General features: G+C 40.0%; 1 protein-coding gene across 9 annotated transcripts in view; it reads left to right on the forward strand.

The window, feature by feature from the left end:
* EBF1 (EBF transcription factor 1) overlaps positions 1-17,534 on the forward strand; it is a 249,148-nt gene that overhangs the window by 189,486 nt on the left and 42,128 nt on the right. For all 9 annotated transcript variants that reach the window (XM_015876221.2, XM_015876222.2, XM_015876219.2 and 6 more), the window contains exon 10: positions 1,264-1,390. In XM_015876221.2, the coding sequence (XP_015731707.1) occupies positions 1,264-1,390 (127 nt within the window). The remainder of the gene's footprint in view (positions 1-1,263; positions 1,391-17,534) is intronic.

Consider the following 17,534-nt stretch of genomic DNA (forward strand, 5'->3'; position numbering starts at 1 on the left):
CTGTGCCCTAAACAAACACCTGCTTAGAAGCCTCATTTCTTTTTAATAGGATCTTACTGTGATTTTGAAATTCTTAATTCCTGGCAAAAAATGATTAAAATGATTATAATAACAATAGTATTAAATTTTATTCCCTAATCCAGGACATAAGTCAGTTGGCAGCACTGAGTTATTGTCTGCTTAGGGTACCTGTGGCTTAGATCATTGTCAAGGGTGGTTGTGGGCTTGATTGGTTGTGTTTTAAGGTGACCAAGGGTAGAGTGATGAATGTGTCAGAGCTGTACCTCGTTTGCTGGATACAGTCATGGCACTTTTTCTGTGTACCTCTTTTTTACTTTTCCTGTCTGAGGGGGCAGAATGAGTGAGGAAATAGCATTTCGGTGATGGGGAGAGCAATGGTTTTAATATGAATTTCAAGGATTATGTGTTAAGTCCAGCCCATAATCCTAACTGAATCCAAGATGAGAAGCACTGACCCATCCCATCCTTTTGTATGGAGTACCAGGAGTGCTAGTCCTCTTATCTAGTTAATAAATAGTTTGTCTATTTATTACCTGCACATGGAGGAGACCTCTCAGAGGTGTGTCAGCCATTGCAGTGGGTGCAAACTGGAACTAATGGGTAAATAGTTATATTTGGTACACCTCTTTTCAGGGCTTTGATCAGTTGCAAGGAAACATCCGACATCCTTCAGAAACCCAACTTTGCATTTCTGCGGTAATCAGTTATGCCTCCAGAAAATGAATAGGGAAGAGTCTCTAATTAAAACTGCAGCACATGGTGCTTCTGCGGTGTGCAGATGTCAGCTGGGGATCGGTTTTAAAAGCCTGCCTTGGCTTGCACTGGACAGCCAGTCTCAGCTGAAGGGATGTCACATGCAGAACCATGCATCATTTATCAGTCAGATTTGCTGGACACTGCCATGACCCCAGAGTTCACCTGAGCAAATGTAAGCATCTTGCTAGTGTAAGCTAAAGCTGTTGCATTAAACCAGAGCTAATGCTTGTACTAGGAAGTGAGTGTTTGCCATGTATGAAAACAGAAATAATGTTGCTATGGCTGAGAAGGGAGAATGCTTGTAAATATTGTAGTCTCTGGCTTTTGTGTGGGTTACATTGTGATTGTATTCAAACATTGACAGGTTAATTACATGTTTCAAAGCTTGTTTACTGTGATCTCAGAGGAAAGTGTTATTAAAGAAGTGTTCAGCATCTAACAGTGCTTTCTCCCCCACCCCCCTCTTTTCTCAATGTTTTCCTCCAGCTGATTACTCCTCATGCCATCCGTGTACAGACGCCTCCCCGACATATCCCAGGGGTTGTAGAAGTCACATTGTCCTACAAGTCTAAGCAGTTTTGCAAGGGAACGCCTGGAAGATTCATTTACACAGGTAAGGAAACTTTAGTGCCAGGTATAATGTGGAGTAATAGGGTAGTCAATATATCATGCTCGCTAGGGCTTCAGCTTTCATCGTTAAAAGCTGAACCATTGTGCTGAGCACGTCACTGAAGATATCAATATAAAGTTGAATTTCTGAAATGGAGGGTTGTAGAGATGAATTGGAGGGCATACCTGTGTGGGTTGTTTGCTTGTTGGTCCTTGCTGTAGGACATCTCTTTACCTGGGAGCTGTGAGTCAAACAACACATAGTATGATCACGAACCTGCTTTCCAAGAAATAGTCATGCTGAATATCTGCATCTCACATTGTAGCAGGGCCTGGCAAGTGTTGAAAGCAGCAGCCTGTTTGCCTTCCCATTTCCTTATAACATGTTTCTGCGGGGCGCCATGTGGCTTTCACTGCAGTCGATGCTTCAGACATAATGACTTGCTGTATTTTGGGGTGGCATCCCATATTGAGACCCCTGAGTAGGATGCTCTGGCCTGAAGAGTTATTGACAAAACTGCTAAGACATTACAGGTAATGTCGATGTTAAATCACTCTCAGTAGTAATATAGATGGCATGGGAAATAGACCAGGTAGCAGGCTATCTTTTAAGGCAAACAAACAAACACTTGTATATTTGATTCCTTGGAAGCTATGCATGCTTTGAGAGTTAGCAACTTGGTCCAGGTTTGGATGTGCTTGTTTGACCCACGGTGCAGACATGACTGCTGCTTCTGTAACTGTTTGCTTGAAGAACAATCCAGTGCAATTCATCACCTCATCCTTGACTGCACCTGAAACTTTAAGAATAATACGTGCGTAAGTGTGGATCATTCTGAATTACACTGAGCACATACATTTATACAGCTGTGAATGTACACACAGGGGCTCAAGGCAGAGGATGGACTTCTGTGCTCTCATTGATTAACAAAGTTCTCATTAGATTTCTTCAGCACAGTACAAGGTGAACAAAGGTGGCAGATAAAGCTTTCTTATCTTCTTCCAAATACTCTCTTCTCTGTTTGGGATTTATGTGCTGGTTATTTTTTTGGTGTTTTTTTATTGTTTTTCCCTGGGTCTTAATGTTCCTGCGTTGCCTCGCTCACTAAGCAGCAGACTTTGCTGTGCATTTATAGCGCGTAATATGATTTCAACAATCTGTGGGAAGTTCATACATTGAACAATAATGCATCATATCATAAAGTTACTTAGGGTTTGAATGTGCTGGAACAAAAGAAAAAGGAAAAGGGTGAGATTGCCAGCTGGTGCAAATTGGCTGCGTGCACCACATGAAAATGTCAGCTGGAGCTCTGGACAGTTTCACTGTGAATCCTTTCCCTTCCTGACTTCATTCAGTAAGCTGTGCTCTCCTTCTGCTTGTTGGTGAGCCACTGGGCTGGCTGCAGTTTGGCCAGTGAAATGGAAAGTGTGCATTTGAAGTGAGAGACAGGGAGGAAACCTGACCCTTCTCAACTTTGCCAAGAAATTTATGGGGACTTCTTTATGCAATTTAAATGGTGAAATGGCTCGGACCCATTTTGTTTTTCTTTTCAGATCACTGTTATGTAGCTTTTCTAGGAGAAAGAAGAAAGGCAGTTTAGCCTGCTTGCCCAAAAGCAGATAGTTGAATGTGGAAATAAGTTGTCCCAGTAGGGAAAATATTTCCATATATGCCTTTTCAGGTTAGTGTTCGAAACACGTGATTTATCATTCAATAAACCAAAGTTATGGAATAGTAAACAACAATGACAAAATCAAAGGTGATCCAATCTATGGACATTTCTTATACTCATGCAGCTGTTATGGAGTGATGTTGGGTACAGAAATGCTGTTGGGACTGAAATAGAACCTCCCACAATTTGCATTTATTCAATCCTTCTACAGGCAGCCTGAACTGAAATGAAACTAAAATAAAAACAATTAACGCATCCTGACCTTCAGAAGTGCCTTCCAGCCCTTTAAACACAATGCAGGTTCAGTACACGCCTGCCGATTAGTTTTAGTTAATTGAAAATTATAGGATTGACCCAAGAGGAAAATTTTGTTTGCACTCCAATCACTTTTACAAATTAAGGAAAATTACCACAATTTTGTTTAGCTAAGGTTTCACACTGAGTTCACGAAATTAGCTCAGCCATCCCAACAAAGTCAGCACTTTGTTAGTGAGCACTAGAAAAAAACTAATAGTCTATGGTGTGTACAAACGAAGCATAGAAAAAGCTATGATGCTTTAGAGAACGAGGCCAAGTGTTTTTAATTAGGATTATTGGTTCATTGTAAGTTTTGAAGAACAATCAAAGTAGCAGATTAGCTGTTTCTTTTAAAGCTAGAATTTCTTACCATTCATTTTTCCCATGAGAACTTGTTTTAACTCCCACATAGCTCTATTTTTTTTCTTTTTTCTTTTTTTTTTTTTTTTTCCTTCTTCTTCTATTTTTTGTATTTTTATTTATTATTTATTTATTTTAAACAAGGCCTGCAGGAAATGGACCAATTGGAAGTTGGGATACAGTAACATTCCCCAGCATCACTCCAGCCGATGGGAGTTTTTCACAATGTTCTTCAGTGAACTCAGTGTTCTGGAACATATTACAAAACCACAGAGGCCAAATGTTTTCTCAGAGGAGTTTGGCCTCTGTTTTTGGCCGAAAACATTTCAGCATCACTTGCTGCTTATTTACCCTGCTATTAAGAGCAAGAAAAAGGGGAGAGGAGAAAAAGAAGGAAAAAGTAAAAGAGGAGAGTTTGTGAGAGAGTGAAAGAGACCTGGGGTTTGTGGGCGGTGCAGGAGTCGATCAAGCGTAGTTTCCTTTCTGGTGAGAATGTCCCTGCTCGTTAATGGACCCATTTTGTGGTCAGGTCTCATTTAGAAGAAATTATTTTTAATCAGTGTTCAACAAAATATCCCCTCAAGCCACCTGGCTGTAAACTGTTTTTTTCTTACTGTTAAGTACTTAAGTTCTCAGAAGAAAATACCCAGTGACCCATTAATTTTAGCCTTTTTTTCCCCCATTAACTGCAACTAACTTTAGTAACGTGATCTCTAAGTAGTCCATGTGCCATCTAAGAATCAAAGTCACGTATATACAGAGAAATCCTGGTCTTTGTAATTATTTCTGGAAGAAATATACCAGTGTCAGCTCTGTGCTTACAGGACTTCTCTATTTCCCATGTGCAAAGCAGTGTATCATCATGCACTTACAAAGCAGTTATTTCTTAAATTTTGAGCTTTGACATTCCAGAAAGAACATTATTAGAAATATAGAAATATGGATATGTTTTACTTCTAAGTTCACTTTGGAATTATATTGAAAAGTCATACTGCACCCGGAAGTATTTGAGCCAGTGGAGCACCACGCTGGTCGGTGTTTCCCTGGGGAATCCTTTACCTGTTAATCTCTTCAGGTACTGAAGAGCACCAAATAAATTCTGCTTCACGTCACAACTTAGGAATTAAATACCTGACACTAATTTATTTTAGGACTGGAAAAACAGATAAATCAAGAAGCCATTGTGGGTATGAAGTACATAGCTTTGTACTAACTTAAGAACATGGGATTAATTCAAATCCTTGGCAGGTGCTAACCCAAATACCATTTATTTATTTATTATTATTATTATGCTGAAAATTGGTTATGTATTATTGGATATATATAACAGTGATGGGGAATGTAGGGTCAGCATCATAGACTATTATCAAACAAGGCTTGCTGAGCAGTGTGACCAACTGAGGTGTTGAGTGCTGATCCTTCAGAGCAGAATAGAGTAGTTCAGTTGGAAGGGACCTTCAAAGATCATCTAATCTGACTGCAGTAATTGTAATGAAGGTGGAGTAAGTCACAGTGGAACACTAGAGAGGCTGGTCATGTTTGCATTACACTTTTTGCCTATTGTGTGTAGGGGGGTGTAGAAATGCTGGCATTGTGAAGGCCAAGGGCTCTGTAGAATTTCTGGGAATCTGCCTCTTTCTCTGGCATGTCTCAAGGTTTCTGAGAGAACTTTCCACTCCCCATTTGCTACAAAGAAGAATTGGCCTCATGCGGGAAAAATTCCTGCTCCATCTGCATCTCACCCTTTACTTACTTCCAAAAGCAATTGAGTTTGTGTACAAACAGGAAGAGCCTTGTAGTTCATGGATGATTTGATTTGAGTAACATTTTCAAAAGCAGATTTTTTAGATGGATTTATGTTTTTTTGTTTTTTTTTTTTTCTCTTTAGATGGTTTAATTTACTCAAGTGTGGGGGTAGTTGTTAATGAAAATCATTCTTTTCATTTCTAAAGTCAAATACATCCAAGAGTTGGGTCCTTTATGGGTCCCTTTCAACTCCAGATATTCTGTAACTCAGTGGTTAAGGGTAAGCGACCAAAAACTACTCATTGCCATTTACAATTTCAGTCTGTGGCCACAGAAGCAGAGGTCTAAGTCATGTTCACAGATCTGCTCAGAACTGGAACCATTTATACCTTGATCTCTTATCCCTAAAGTTTCCAGTCCAGTAAGCTCCAGCAATTCCTTTGCAAAGAAAATTTTCTGCTTTCAAGAAGACACCAAGGTTCAAAAGATGCATAATCAATGAAGCAATCAGCTTTCAGAAAGGAGAGTTCTGGAGTTTGTGGATTGAAAAAAATAGTTGATAAGAGACAGACTGGCTGTCAGGAGATTCCCGGAGTCTCACTGGAGCCTTTCTAGTGGGTGGGCTTGACCCTTACACTAGCTAACCTTGGCCATAGCTCTATATCTGCTGTGTAAAAGCCTAGTGACAGTAATTCTCAGCATCAGAAATACACAAGTTCATTAGTTTTACAATGCCCCATTCACGTGTGTTTATTATTAAATCATGAGCGCTTAAGTAGCAGATTACTATAAATGAGGAGAGAAGGCCACCATCAACAGAACAATAAAAATAAATAGAAAAGCCAGCATTTCTGTACTGTCTTGGATTTTACCCTGATATATTTCTGAAATTCTTCACCCTCAGTGATATGATGACCATTAATTTGAACCGAAATATAGAACAAATCTTCTCTAGAAGAGTGGCCAGAAGCTAGGAAATGAATGCCATTTGTTTTTAACAGCAGTTTTAACTGCCCTTCACTGATAAATAGAAAAGAGGTGTGTTAGAATATAAAGTATTAGATGTCTCAGAGCTAAATAGTCACAGAGTGCTGCAGGAGAACCAACACTCTCCCTGGGAACACAGGAGGCATTGAGTGGTGTGCAGAGCTCAGGGGTAGACCTGCCTTTGGGCTAAAGTAGTTGCATGATGCTCGTGGCTTTCTGCCACTATAAGGGTTTTCTTTAAGCACTGAAGAACTCAGATGTTACCTGCCCTGGAAAGAGGAAGTTGCCATCAGGAAATCTTTAGCTGAGTTTAAGGTTGAACTCGGCCCTTTCTGAGTTCCAGTCCATTAACTTAGCTGCTCCGCTGAGCCTGTGCTGCCACCCTGTTGGCCTGGACTCACTGTAAATAAACTAATAAATGCTTGCATTTGTTTTGGAGCAAGCTTTTCCAGGTGAAAAAACTTAATTTTTGTTATTTAGTGATGGAATTGTTGTAAAAGTTGCTGCAGGAGCAGCTTTTTAATGCTTGTTAGTATGTGTACGTTGAAGTGTGGACTGTTACCAGGGTAGAATATTAGGAATATTATTAGGAAGGGTTGTTGGTTTAGTTTTCAGAAATTGAGAAAAGGAAGCTGGGAGGAATCAGAATTGATTGCAGGGAAAAGAGTGTTATCAGACAGTGAGGAGGCGGCAAAGGTAGACTGGAAAATCCCTTTTGTATGCTAATAGGATCACAGAACCCGCATATCTTTGGTGTTTCTTAAACACTGGCAGCACCATAACACACTGCAAGAAACAATCACTAAAAGTGTGCAGTGTACCTGTAAGACAGCTGCAAAATGAAAGCAATTACAGCAACCGTCAGAATAAAGCTGGCTGTGAAGGAAACATATTATTTTGCATATTTTATGTATACACTTTCCAAGAAATATGACCTTTATTTTCTAGTTAGAGGGAAGCGCAATCAGAGTCTACGCAGCAAAGGGTAGCTGGATCATTAAAAAGAATATTTTCTCTGATATTAAAAGTCTAAATGGGCACTGGTCCTTATTCACAACCTTGGCTTTTTCTGTCTGCCCTGAGTTAATAAGTGATAAGGCCGAAAGAGAAATAAATCACGGAGGTCCCTGTCCAAAGAAAACATATTGACTACAGCCAAGCAAATAACAGCCCATAACCAATGGTCCCATTCATCATTCATGTAATAGGGATATAAAGTATTCCATACCTATGAAACCATAGAGTAGAAAAAAGCCTGATAAGCCCCCAATCTAAGCTATGTGATTTGATTATTAAAGGACATGAACTGTTTGTCACCTACCTTTAATCTTTAAGATGTGTTGCCATTTCTAAACTATAAATTTGTGGTAAAGGATTAGAAAGCTATTAACGATAAAGGTATAAACTAGAGTTTATAAGGATTCCTGCAATTGTCATGCAACCCTCTAGACCCTTGGAACCTTAACCTATTGAATATGATATAATGTAGTTATCTGACCTTCAAAGCTAGTAAACTATTTTTTTGCTTTTCAAGTTCTAGACTTTCTCCATGATAAATTAGCCCTCTGTGTTCTCAAAAATAAGCCTTGTAAATTCTTTTCTTTATGCCCACCCCAAAATCTTTAAATTTTCATGCCTTTGCTTCAAAACTCCCTTATTCCAGACTGAAATTAATAGTCTTTATTATTATTATTATTATTATTCTCCTTTTAGCTCATGCCAATTGATAAGATATTATTCCCCAATAAAACAGGGAGGTGAGATGAATTTCTAAAAAGCCTGAATTGTGTTCTCTAGCTACACAGGAGCTTCACTGTCTTGTTTTGTAATGCATGGATATTCTGATCAGATGAATGCTACAGCAGTGGGCAGTTCATAGTCACAGCCAGGGCTGCTCTCCTCACCTTAATGTGTTTTCATCCTGTGTCCTGGAGAGAGGAACAGGGCACTTTCCTGGTCTATAAACCTGCAAAACAGCCTCCTTAAGCTGTGCTTAATCCTTTGAGGTACTTGTTACTGGGGGCTCGTTTCCTAGGCATTTAGTCATTCCAGTGAATGTACAGCTGACTGACTTTGTGGTGTGGAACCCAGGGGCAGGACTCGGGCAGCCTCACTTGCTTTGAGCTTTGTATTAGCATCCCTACTTGGCCATGAACACTTACCTAGCCAGGTTAAAGCTTGCTGACAGCAGTGACTGCAGAGTAGATATGCCCCAGTACAGCCTGTGTCTACAGATTCTGGCTTTTTTTCTTAATATATAGATAAAAGGAAAATCTTGTACTTGCAGCCTTTCATCTTCACGGATGCAAGAGCAATTTATTGCATGGAAAGCAAAGTTCTTTGTACTTTTCTGCTATCTTGCAAGAATTCACGCTTCTGCTTCTTATAAAGACATCAAGTGCATAAGTGAGGTGGTCGGCTGTGGGGCCTGGGTATGGATGCTGCAAACAGTTTTGTCCCAGTATGGCTTAATGCTGGCGGTCTCAGCCCTGCTGGATGCGCTGCAGAGTTGCCTCCTGTGCTAACATGCCCTTTTTATTTTATTTAAATCAGCCCGTTTTATTTAAATCAGCTTGACTGTTTCTGTGTGTAAGGCATTGCAGACAGCTGGGCACGCCCTTGTAGGCACTGCTATCTGGGAGGATGCTGTGTTGTTACTGAACTGCAGGAGCCAACTGGGGGGGAAGACAAAAGCAACACAGAAAGGAAAGGGAATTGTAACCGTGGTGTTTTAAATGATCTGAGACTTTTGGCAGTAGTCCATGTTTATTTCATGATAATGCTTGACTAATGCCTTACATAAAATAGAATTCTGTTAAGGATTTGGTCTGTGCAGGTGTTTCAGCAATATCGGCAAACTTCCCCTGGAGCCTTCTGGCAGAACTCTGTCAGCAGCCAGTTGCTGATGGTGGTAAGCAGGAGCATGGTGGGCTTAGTACTGTCCTTTCTACTGTATTTGTAAAAGATCTCTTCAATCCCTTCCCCCTTTAAAAAAAATATCTCAAGCCCCCATTGTCTAATATACAAGGGCTGCTCTGAAAATAATGCCTCCTGTTTTACTATCTAAGAGAAATGCTGAATCATGGCCTGAAAATATTGCAGATATTGCAATAACGTGCCTGGACTGGGACAGTTACCATTGTAGAGCCTGCAGTCTTGCCTAGTTTACCCTAAGTGATTTGTGTGGCCATACCGATGGTTACTTTATCTTCTTTACTTTCCCTTCTCTCTCTTCCCTCCCAAGTGTTATTTCTCACCTATTTCCTGTTGTCGTAAATTGTGGTTGGCATTTTGCATTAAGAGTTGCAGGCTTGAACTGCTTTTGCTTAGCAGCAGGTGTCAGCATTGGTGGATAACAAGAGGAAACCACATTCCCAGCATAGAGAGGGTTAATTAAAAAAAAAAGTAGAGAGAAACCCCCATAAAACCAACAAATAATAGTATTTCTTTTAGTCTTCATGGAACAAAAAATGCACGTGGAAATTAAGATGTTGCAACAGTCATCAAGCAAAAATATGCATTGGTTGAAACAGAAACTGGCACAAAACTCTGTTTTAAATCAGTGAAAACTGCAGAGAAAAGCAATTATAAATTATATCCCATCCCTGGTTTTCTGTGGGGTGTAGAAGACGAAAACTGATCAATTAGAAGCATCTCCTTTGTATGTTTGGGCAGTTCTAGCAGTAAGCTTGGATTTGTAAGAATGAAAGGCAAGATATTACTGCTGGAAGTAAGCAGGACTTCATATTGAAAGGTCACTTGTGCAAAGGGAATGTTATTTCTGAGAGGTAGATCTCTGACTGGTTTCACCACTCCAAAAAATAAAAGAAAGAAGAATTCTCCCCAAAGTTCTTAAGCACTTTGAGCTACTGGAAATAACAGTTACATTGTTGTTCCTAAAAATAAGTCTTCAAGTAGCCCTCGTATTGAAAAACAGTAATATTTTCCCTGCCTGTTTCTAATTCTGCTGTGCTTTTGTTTCCCTTAAATATTGTATTGAAAAGCGCCTGTCATTTATTTAAAAGGAAGAGAGTTCAGTTTGCCTGTTTGCCTTTAGTTGTATTTTCCCTCAGTGGTTCTGTCAGTTCGGGCTCTGTTACTGATAGAGGGGCTCTCAGGGCTGGGTACAAGTCTGGCAGGTCAGGGACTGAAACAAGAACCTGCGCTAAATGTGCGTCTTTTGTTCTGGAATGAAGAATTCAGTTCAGTCCTCCCAAAGACGAGGCCAATAGGCATTTGGTTTGTTCTCTGAGTTCATCCTTGCATCACTCACACATTCTGTTGAAAAGACAAATGAATCTGATTCATAAGGGAAGGGATGGATATGAACCCCTCCCCTCTCCATTTTCCCCAGTCAGACTTCTTGTCACACGCTGGGTAGAGCTGGGAAATAAAGGTTATTTTTGAGGACTGAGAACATTCATTTGTTTTTCAGTAGTGAGTTTCCTCGTTTCCCCATGGTGATTTCCTCCCTGTGAGTCTTTGCACACGTGTTAGCTGGGCTGGTGCGTTTGCAGGAAAACTCAGAGTGTTCTATGGAAAGTGGAGTTTGTATTTGTCTTTGCCTGGAAAAAAAGAGATGTAAAACTTACTGACTGTTATTAGAAAGTGAAAATATTTGTGACTCAAACCCAGCTAACACACAGGTGAGGTAATGCCTGTCCGAACGTAGGCTATAAAATGCAGAATTGGAATTGGAGGTGTGTAACAATCTACTTTTTGTGCTCTGTTGCAAGGGAAACGTTAATCAGAAAAACATATTTGATCAATACTTTGAGTGAATTGGAGAATAATGTCTCTTTGGGCAGTTGCTGAGGGGGAATATCTTTTTATGAATTATTTTTTCAGAGGGACGTGGTTTACTGGGCATGGTGCTGACAGGTTGATGGTTGGACTAAATGATAGTAGTGGACTTTTCCAACCTTCTGTCATTTTTCCCATTGGAGTACTGATGCTCACGTGCAAAGGAGATGCTGGACTTGCTCCTTGGGCTACCTGGGATGCTACGTGTAATTAGATGAAATGGATGTGAGCAGAAATCTGTACAATTTAAAGCAGAAAACCCCAGGATTTTTTTCTTTCTTCCCTTGAAACACTTTATTCATGTGTTTTAAGACACTGAATGAAGATTACCTCCCACTGTTCTGTCTTGTAATTCTGCAGTAAATGTGAGCCTAGAAGTTGTAGCTGATACGTAGGGAGCAGCCAATATCTTATGCCGTGGCCAGGAGCAGGCAGGCAGACCACCTGCCTGAATTCCTCCAGCTTCAGTGGGAATCTGCATTATCCTTTTGTATTACATAATTGCAGTCCTTGGGATCGCCCCAAATTATCATTGCTTTCTGTGCAGCCCCTTAATACTTACCCTACGTGTTCTATGGGATAATGTACACAGTTTTACAATAACTGTGTAATTAACTCACTTTGCTGCTCCCCTCTCCAGGGAAACTCATGCTTCTATTAATGCTATTAGGAAGGTCCTATGCATAGAACAAAGAAAGTGGTGCAGCAGATGAGTTAACATGATTTGATTTGCAGATGCTTTAAACACTTAGCAGGAGACAGCTACGGAAGCTAATTAAATCACTCTAAGGTGCACAGGATTATCTGCTTTGTAAGAAACAATTTCAGTGAATTATGGTCGCCCTTTAGCTGAGGGGAAGTAAAAAGCATATTTGTTTGGAATTAAATTTCCCATGCCGTGTGCCCATCAGAATCCTTTTTCTGCCCTACTCTTAAAATAGGGTTCTTTCTTAGGGGATATTTTCTAGGAACTTGAATTTGGGTTTTGTAAGAGTGGAGCTGCTTCCAACTTTATTACGAGAATTTTTTCCTACTCGGCTATTGATGAGGACCTGTCTTTAAGCAGTGTCTTGAGTAAAGAATTGTGTTGGTACATTCACTACCTCTCAGATACTGCGTCTTATTTAGTGTACCGGAATTCCCAGTTTAAAGTAATCACAAAATTTATGGAGAAACGGATAAAAAAGGTTGTAAAATATCGATTTGGGGAAAATAATAACACAACTCATCTATAATAAGAAGAAAAATGAAGCAATAATTCAGAGGTATTGAACGACTTGCTGCTGGAAGTATTGATCCGATGCTTTAGTGTGCAACATCGCACCTAACATTGCAATGGCAGAGCAGCACTGCATTCCCCTGCTTGTTATTTCACTATTGCCTTGTTACATGGGTCCTGCAGAGCCAGGATTGCTGGCAGGGAAAGAGAGGAGCCCTCAAAATAGCCACAAATCCGTAACATCTTTGTGTCTGCTGTAACAACATGCAGACATTGTCCCCACATGCTCATCTTGCATCATGGCAGTCCTGTGTTGTGGCTTTGCTGGTGTTTTTATGCCTGAGATCTCTGTGCTACCTTTTTGGATAGCACACGATCAGAAATAATGTGGCTGAAGAAACACGCTTTTCTTAAATATTGACTTTCAGGACCCATGTATAAACAATCCAAATGATATTGCAGTGGTTCCTTACTGTAGCAATAAGCAAACATTGAAAAAAGGTCAGCAAAGGTCGGTGGAATTGTAGAATGAACACTCCAATGTTTCCACAGCATTAAATTCCAACTGTACAGCATTGCCGTTCTGTTTATCTGCTGAGGTATTACACTAGATTGTATGGCATAAATAATTTAGCAGCAAGATTTTTAAAAGGAGGACTGATAAAATGCATCTATGAGGGAAAATAATAGAAGTTGTGCAAGGTAAAATAATAGTTTGCTCCTGGAACAGGGCAGTGCTTTAGCTCCTTTAAGGCAAACGTGCATCCTGTTCTGAAGAAGCAGCTGCGTGAGTGCCTTCAGAATTACTACATCCCATCCCTGCAGTCATTATTGAGAAATGTGAACTGCTCAGGTGAGTGAGCTCTGACCAGATCCTGCAAATTTCAGCACACACTGATCTGTTGAATTGGCACTAGGAAAGTTCTGCTGGGTGTGCAGGTTTGTCCTCTTTCCCCCTTTAATCCGTATGGAGGTGGGGGAGTGAAATGGACACTTCTGACCCAGGAAAAGGGAGAAGAGAGGAAAAATGAAAGGAGGAAAATAATCTGTGGCTGATTCGGAGGCTGAAGAAAATTGCTTCCTGTAAGACCCTACAGTAAGGAAGGCTTGTACCAAAGCAAGTACAGGTTATAATGGTCACAGCATCTCACCACACACCTGGGCAGTGAGGGCAGAGGAGCGAGCTGCAGCCCTGGGAGGTTACAGTCTTTTCATTTGCATGCTTGCAGGCCTATGCTGGCTCTGGAGGGAGAAAACACGCAATTGTTTTTATAACCTAAATAACATTTCTAGTCTAGAAACCCCAAGGGAAAAATCATTGTCAAGTTGGCAGGTTACGATGGCATGATGATAAATGAGTGAGGTGTGTGTTGTGGCTCTGTGGGGACATGCAGGGTGAAGAAAACCCTCTTCTCTTAAGCTCTTTGCATCTACAGTCAGGAAGAGACAATTGCAATCTGTAGATGTGCCCTTGCTGAGCACAGACCTCTGGAAAGAGGTACAGCCATGCATTTCTACCCACTGAAATAACTGTTTTCTTGAGGGTCTTGTGAACTGGCATCCATTTAAGCCATGCAAATACTTGTGGGTTTTTTTTTTCTGCCTTTAATGATTGCAGCCATGGGACAGACAGAACTGTGTTATGGCTAACACAGGAAACGATTATGACACAGGGTGTCAATAGAGCAGTTACGGAGTTTCAGTGCTGCATGCACGCTTTTGCTTTAGAAAACAGTTTGTGACTTTCGCTGCTGTTGGCCAATTGGAGGTTTCTTATGAAAAAAAATTTCCTAGGGATTTGTGTCATAAGGTGTAAAGCAACACAAAATTCATCACTGTTATTTGCTCAGATGGCTTTTATTTTATTTGCTGCTTCTTTTCACAAGTTCCACACATTGCCAACCTTTTTAGCATTTCATGGACTTATGGACCTATGAATTGTGATACCCATGTTCCTTACAATTAATCTCAGCTGCCTTAATGATCACAGATTCATTAAGGTTGGAAAAGACTGCTAAGATCACATGGTCCAAAAAGTTTAGTGGGCTTCCATTTTATTTTTACCTTGTTCTCCACCAGTCCATCCCCATAGCCTTTCTGGCTGATGGTCTTGGTGGGACTCGGGTTGTCTCCTTACACATCCTGAGCTCAGCCACTCACTCCTGTCCTGGCAACACTGGCAGGATTCCCTCTGAATATTTGCTTTATGCTGCTGTTACCTGCTCCAGGGCATCTTCCTATCTGAAACCTCTGTTGGACCATTGTTGCAGAAAGAAAGCTGGGCAGGCTTTAATTTGATTTAGGATCTTAATGTATGCATTGTAATTATAGGTATGGATAAAGTAGGTAAAACCACATGCTAATTCGAGCCCCACATACCTCTTGGGCAAAATAAATATTGGCTCCATCTTTTGTAGGCTTTGATTTTTCCTCTTGTTTTGTTAGTGCCTTCTAAGTGTTTATCCAGGCTTTTTTAATATGGTCTGAATCAGAATACAGCACTTTGACAATCCCTGGTACCTTCTGAGGGAGGAAGAGAGATATGTACACAGCATTTTCTTATTAGAAGATTTGCTGTAACACTTGTATGCAGCTTGATTTCTTTTAAGCTCTGGTTTGGTAAAACAGAAGGAAAAAGGCTAGAGCAACTGTATCACCTTGTTAAATTGATCAGAGTGTGTTTAGATAAAGAATTACACTGTGCTTTTCTCAGTGCATTGTACAGTTGCCTTTTTTTTCCAGTCATCTTTTCTGCATTTTGTACATTGTTCTTCTGATAATGCTGAGAGACAAAGAATGAACTTGTGTCCGTAATTCACTCCAAAGACCATACCATCTCGTTCTGTTTTCTCGTTAAAAACAAATTGTGTGCAATTTGTTGGAAATTGAAACCACATTTTTTCACTTGGCTTTCCAAAATTAAAATTTATGAGGAAAAAGGAGCAATAGAGCAGTTACAATCTGGTCATCTATAATTATCTCTGTGGTTGAAGTAGTTCCACATTTAAGGAGACTGACACCCAAAGTTTATCATGCCTGTGTCATTATCGGCAATTTCACTTCTCTTTTATTATTTCAGGCTATGAGAACTACTGAACCTGATATTGTATTGTATCGGTGAAGAAAGAATTAGATGATGTATAAAAACAAGGTTTTATTCTGAGAAACATGCAGAAATGCTTATCTCCTTTATTTACTCATTTTAGGGTATCAGTCTTGAGATGGATTTAACAAATTATGCTACTTAGGCTGATCTAACAAAAGTCATTGTGAAAAAGTTTCTTTTTCCTCTAGATCTATTTCTATGTATGTGTTTCACATTATTCTTTTCCTTTTACTGTTGCATTTCCCCTCTGCTATATTGCTCACCCTCTGAGAACAATGGAAGTGACAGTCCAGCGCCAGAAATCTCGACTGCTCTAGTTCTAGAATGTTAGTGGCACTTGCTTTAGTTTTCTCATTTTGCCTTTTTTGTCTCTGAATTAAAATCAAGCCAAATGATGGATGCCCGTTACAATCAATTGTTTCAGACAAGCCACCAAAAGTATTGTAGGATTCATTTACATTTAATCAAATTACACTTTATTTGCAATTCAGGGAAATGAGAACTCTGCAGTAAATCAAATATTTCCTCTCCAAGGGCCCCATTCAGCAGAAAATATCCAGAGTCTTCCAAACTGGTGCCTCAATGTATGTACCAAAGCTTCCAGCGGGAGGAGAGCTTGTGCTAACAAACTGTCTATTGCTGTGGCTTTTCAGCATTTTTTCAAGGTTGTGGACACCTAAATGTTTTCCAGTAGAAATGCAGATCTGTGAGCAATGGATTGTTCAGTGAATTTCATCTTGTCAACAACAGACTTGTATCTCTCCTAGTTCTCGTTCACGGACCGCCAAGATACTCTAGCAGAAGCTCTGAGGCCCTGAGGTCTTGTACACAACTGATCTTTCCATTGCGGATCCTGTTATTTTAACATGAAATTAGCGATGGTCACCAAATGTCATTTTTTCGAGGCTGTAACATGTCTCCAGAAGACTTCAAATGAGGAGTGTTAATACGTTTCAAAACTTCAGAGTAAATTCTAGCTGAAGGCACTCATGCAGTGTTGGGTGGATTCTCATCTTTACTCATTGGCCTCTTAAGGTGAAGTTAGAATGTGTGATTTGCTTTTGAATGGGAGGAAATCTTGACCCCTTTCCCACACAGTTTGCTACTGTAAAAGGCAACTCTTACCCTTGCTCATCACAGCACAGAGTAGTGATTGTTCATGTTGTTACTCAGCTAAAATGGAGAATTTCCAAGTAGGCATTTGTAACCCAATTTTACAACTCCAGAGCTGCTTGTTCTTCAACTCTGACATGGTGAGACAGTGAAGGACTAACACAAGGGGGATGTGTGATGCCAAATAGTCTGGGAAGTGCTCTGATACTAAAGCAAAAATGTTTCTGGGGGGTTACTTCATTTATTTATTTGTTTGCTTGTTTATTTTAATGAATATTAGAATTGCATCTTTATTGCTGGGGTAATGTCTTGAAACTTAGAGGCACCACCACCATCATCATCTGATTGAAATACTGAGGTTTTAATGCTTAAAAAATATTCATCCCATTGTGTAAAATCCATCAGGATTAAAGAACGTAAGTGATAATAATGTTTTGCATGCTTAGCAGTTAAATGTAATAAATGTTGAACTTGAGTACTTCTTCAAGAGCACTTGAAACTGAATTCTCTGGTCAGAGACTTGTGCCAGCCTTTGGTGGGTCACTGTCCATCATACATGATTAACTGAAGTAAGATGAACGTTGCCTGTGGAATAGTATGATAGGCTACAGTCCAACAAACTTAAAAACCAAGTAGGATTAATCCCATCTCTCCCTCCCCACTCATTTCATCTCTGAATATCTGAATGTTGAAAAAGAACTTTTAACTACCTTTGTTCCAGTGGTGCAAGAGAGGATGTATTTGCTGTTCTCCTGTGTGTGTTTCAGTGCATGTTTTATTTCATACTTGTGACAAACTAACAAAACAGCAGGTTTTGAAGGGCTGTATGTCTGTCATGCTGCTG

The sequence above is a fragment of the Coturnix japonica genome, chromosome 13, assembly GCF_001577835.2.
Source record: "Coturnix japonica isolate 7356 chromosome 13, Coturnix japonica 2.1, whole genome shotgun sequence".
In the NCBI taxonomy this organism is placed as follows: Eukaryota; Metazoa; Chordata; class Aves; order Galliformes; family Phasianidae; genus Coturnix; species Coturnix japonica.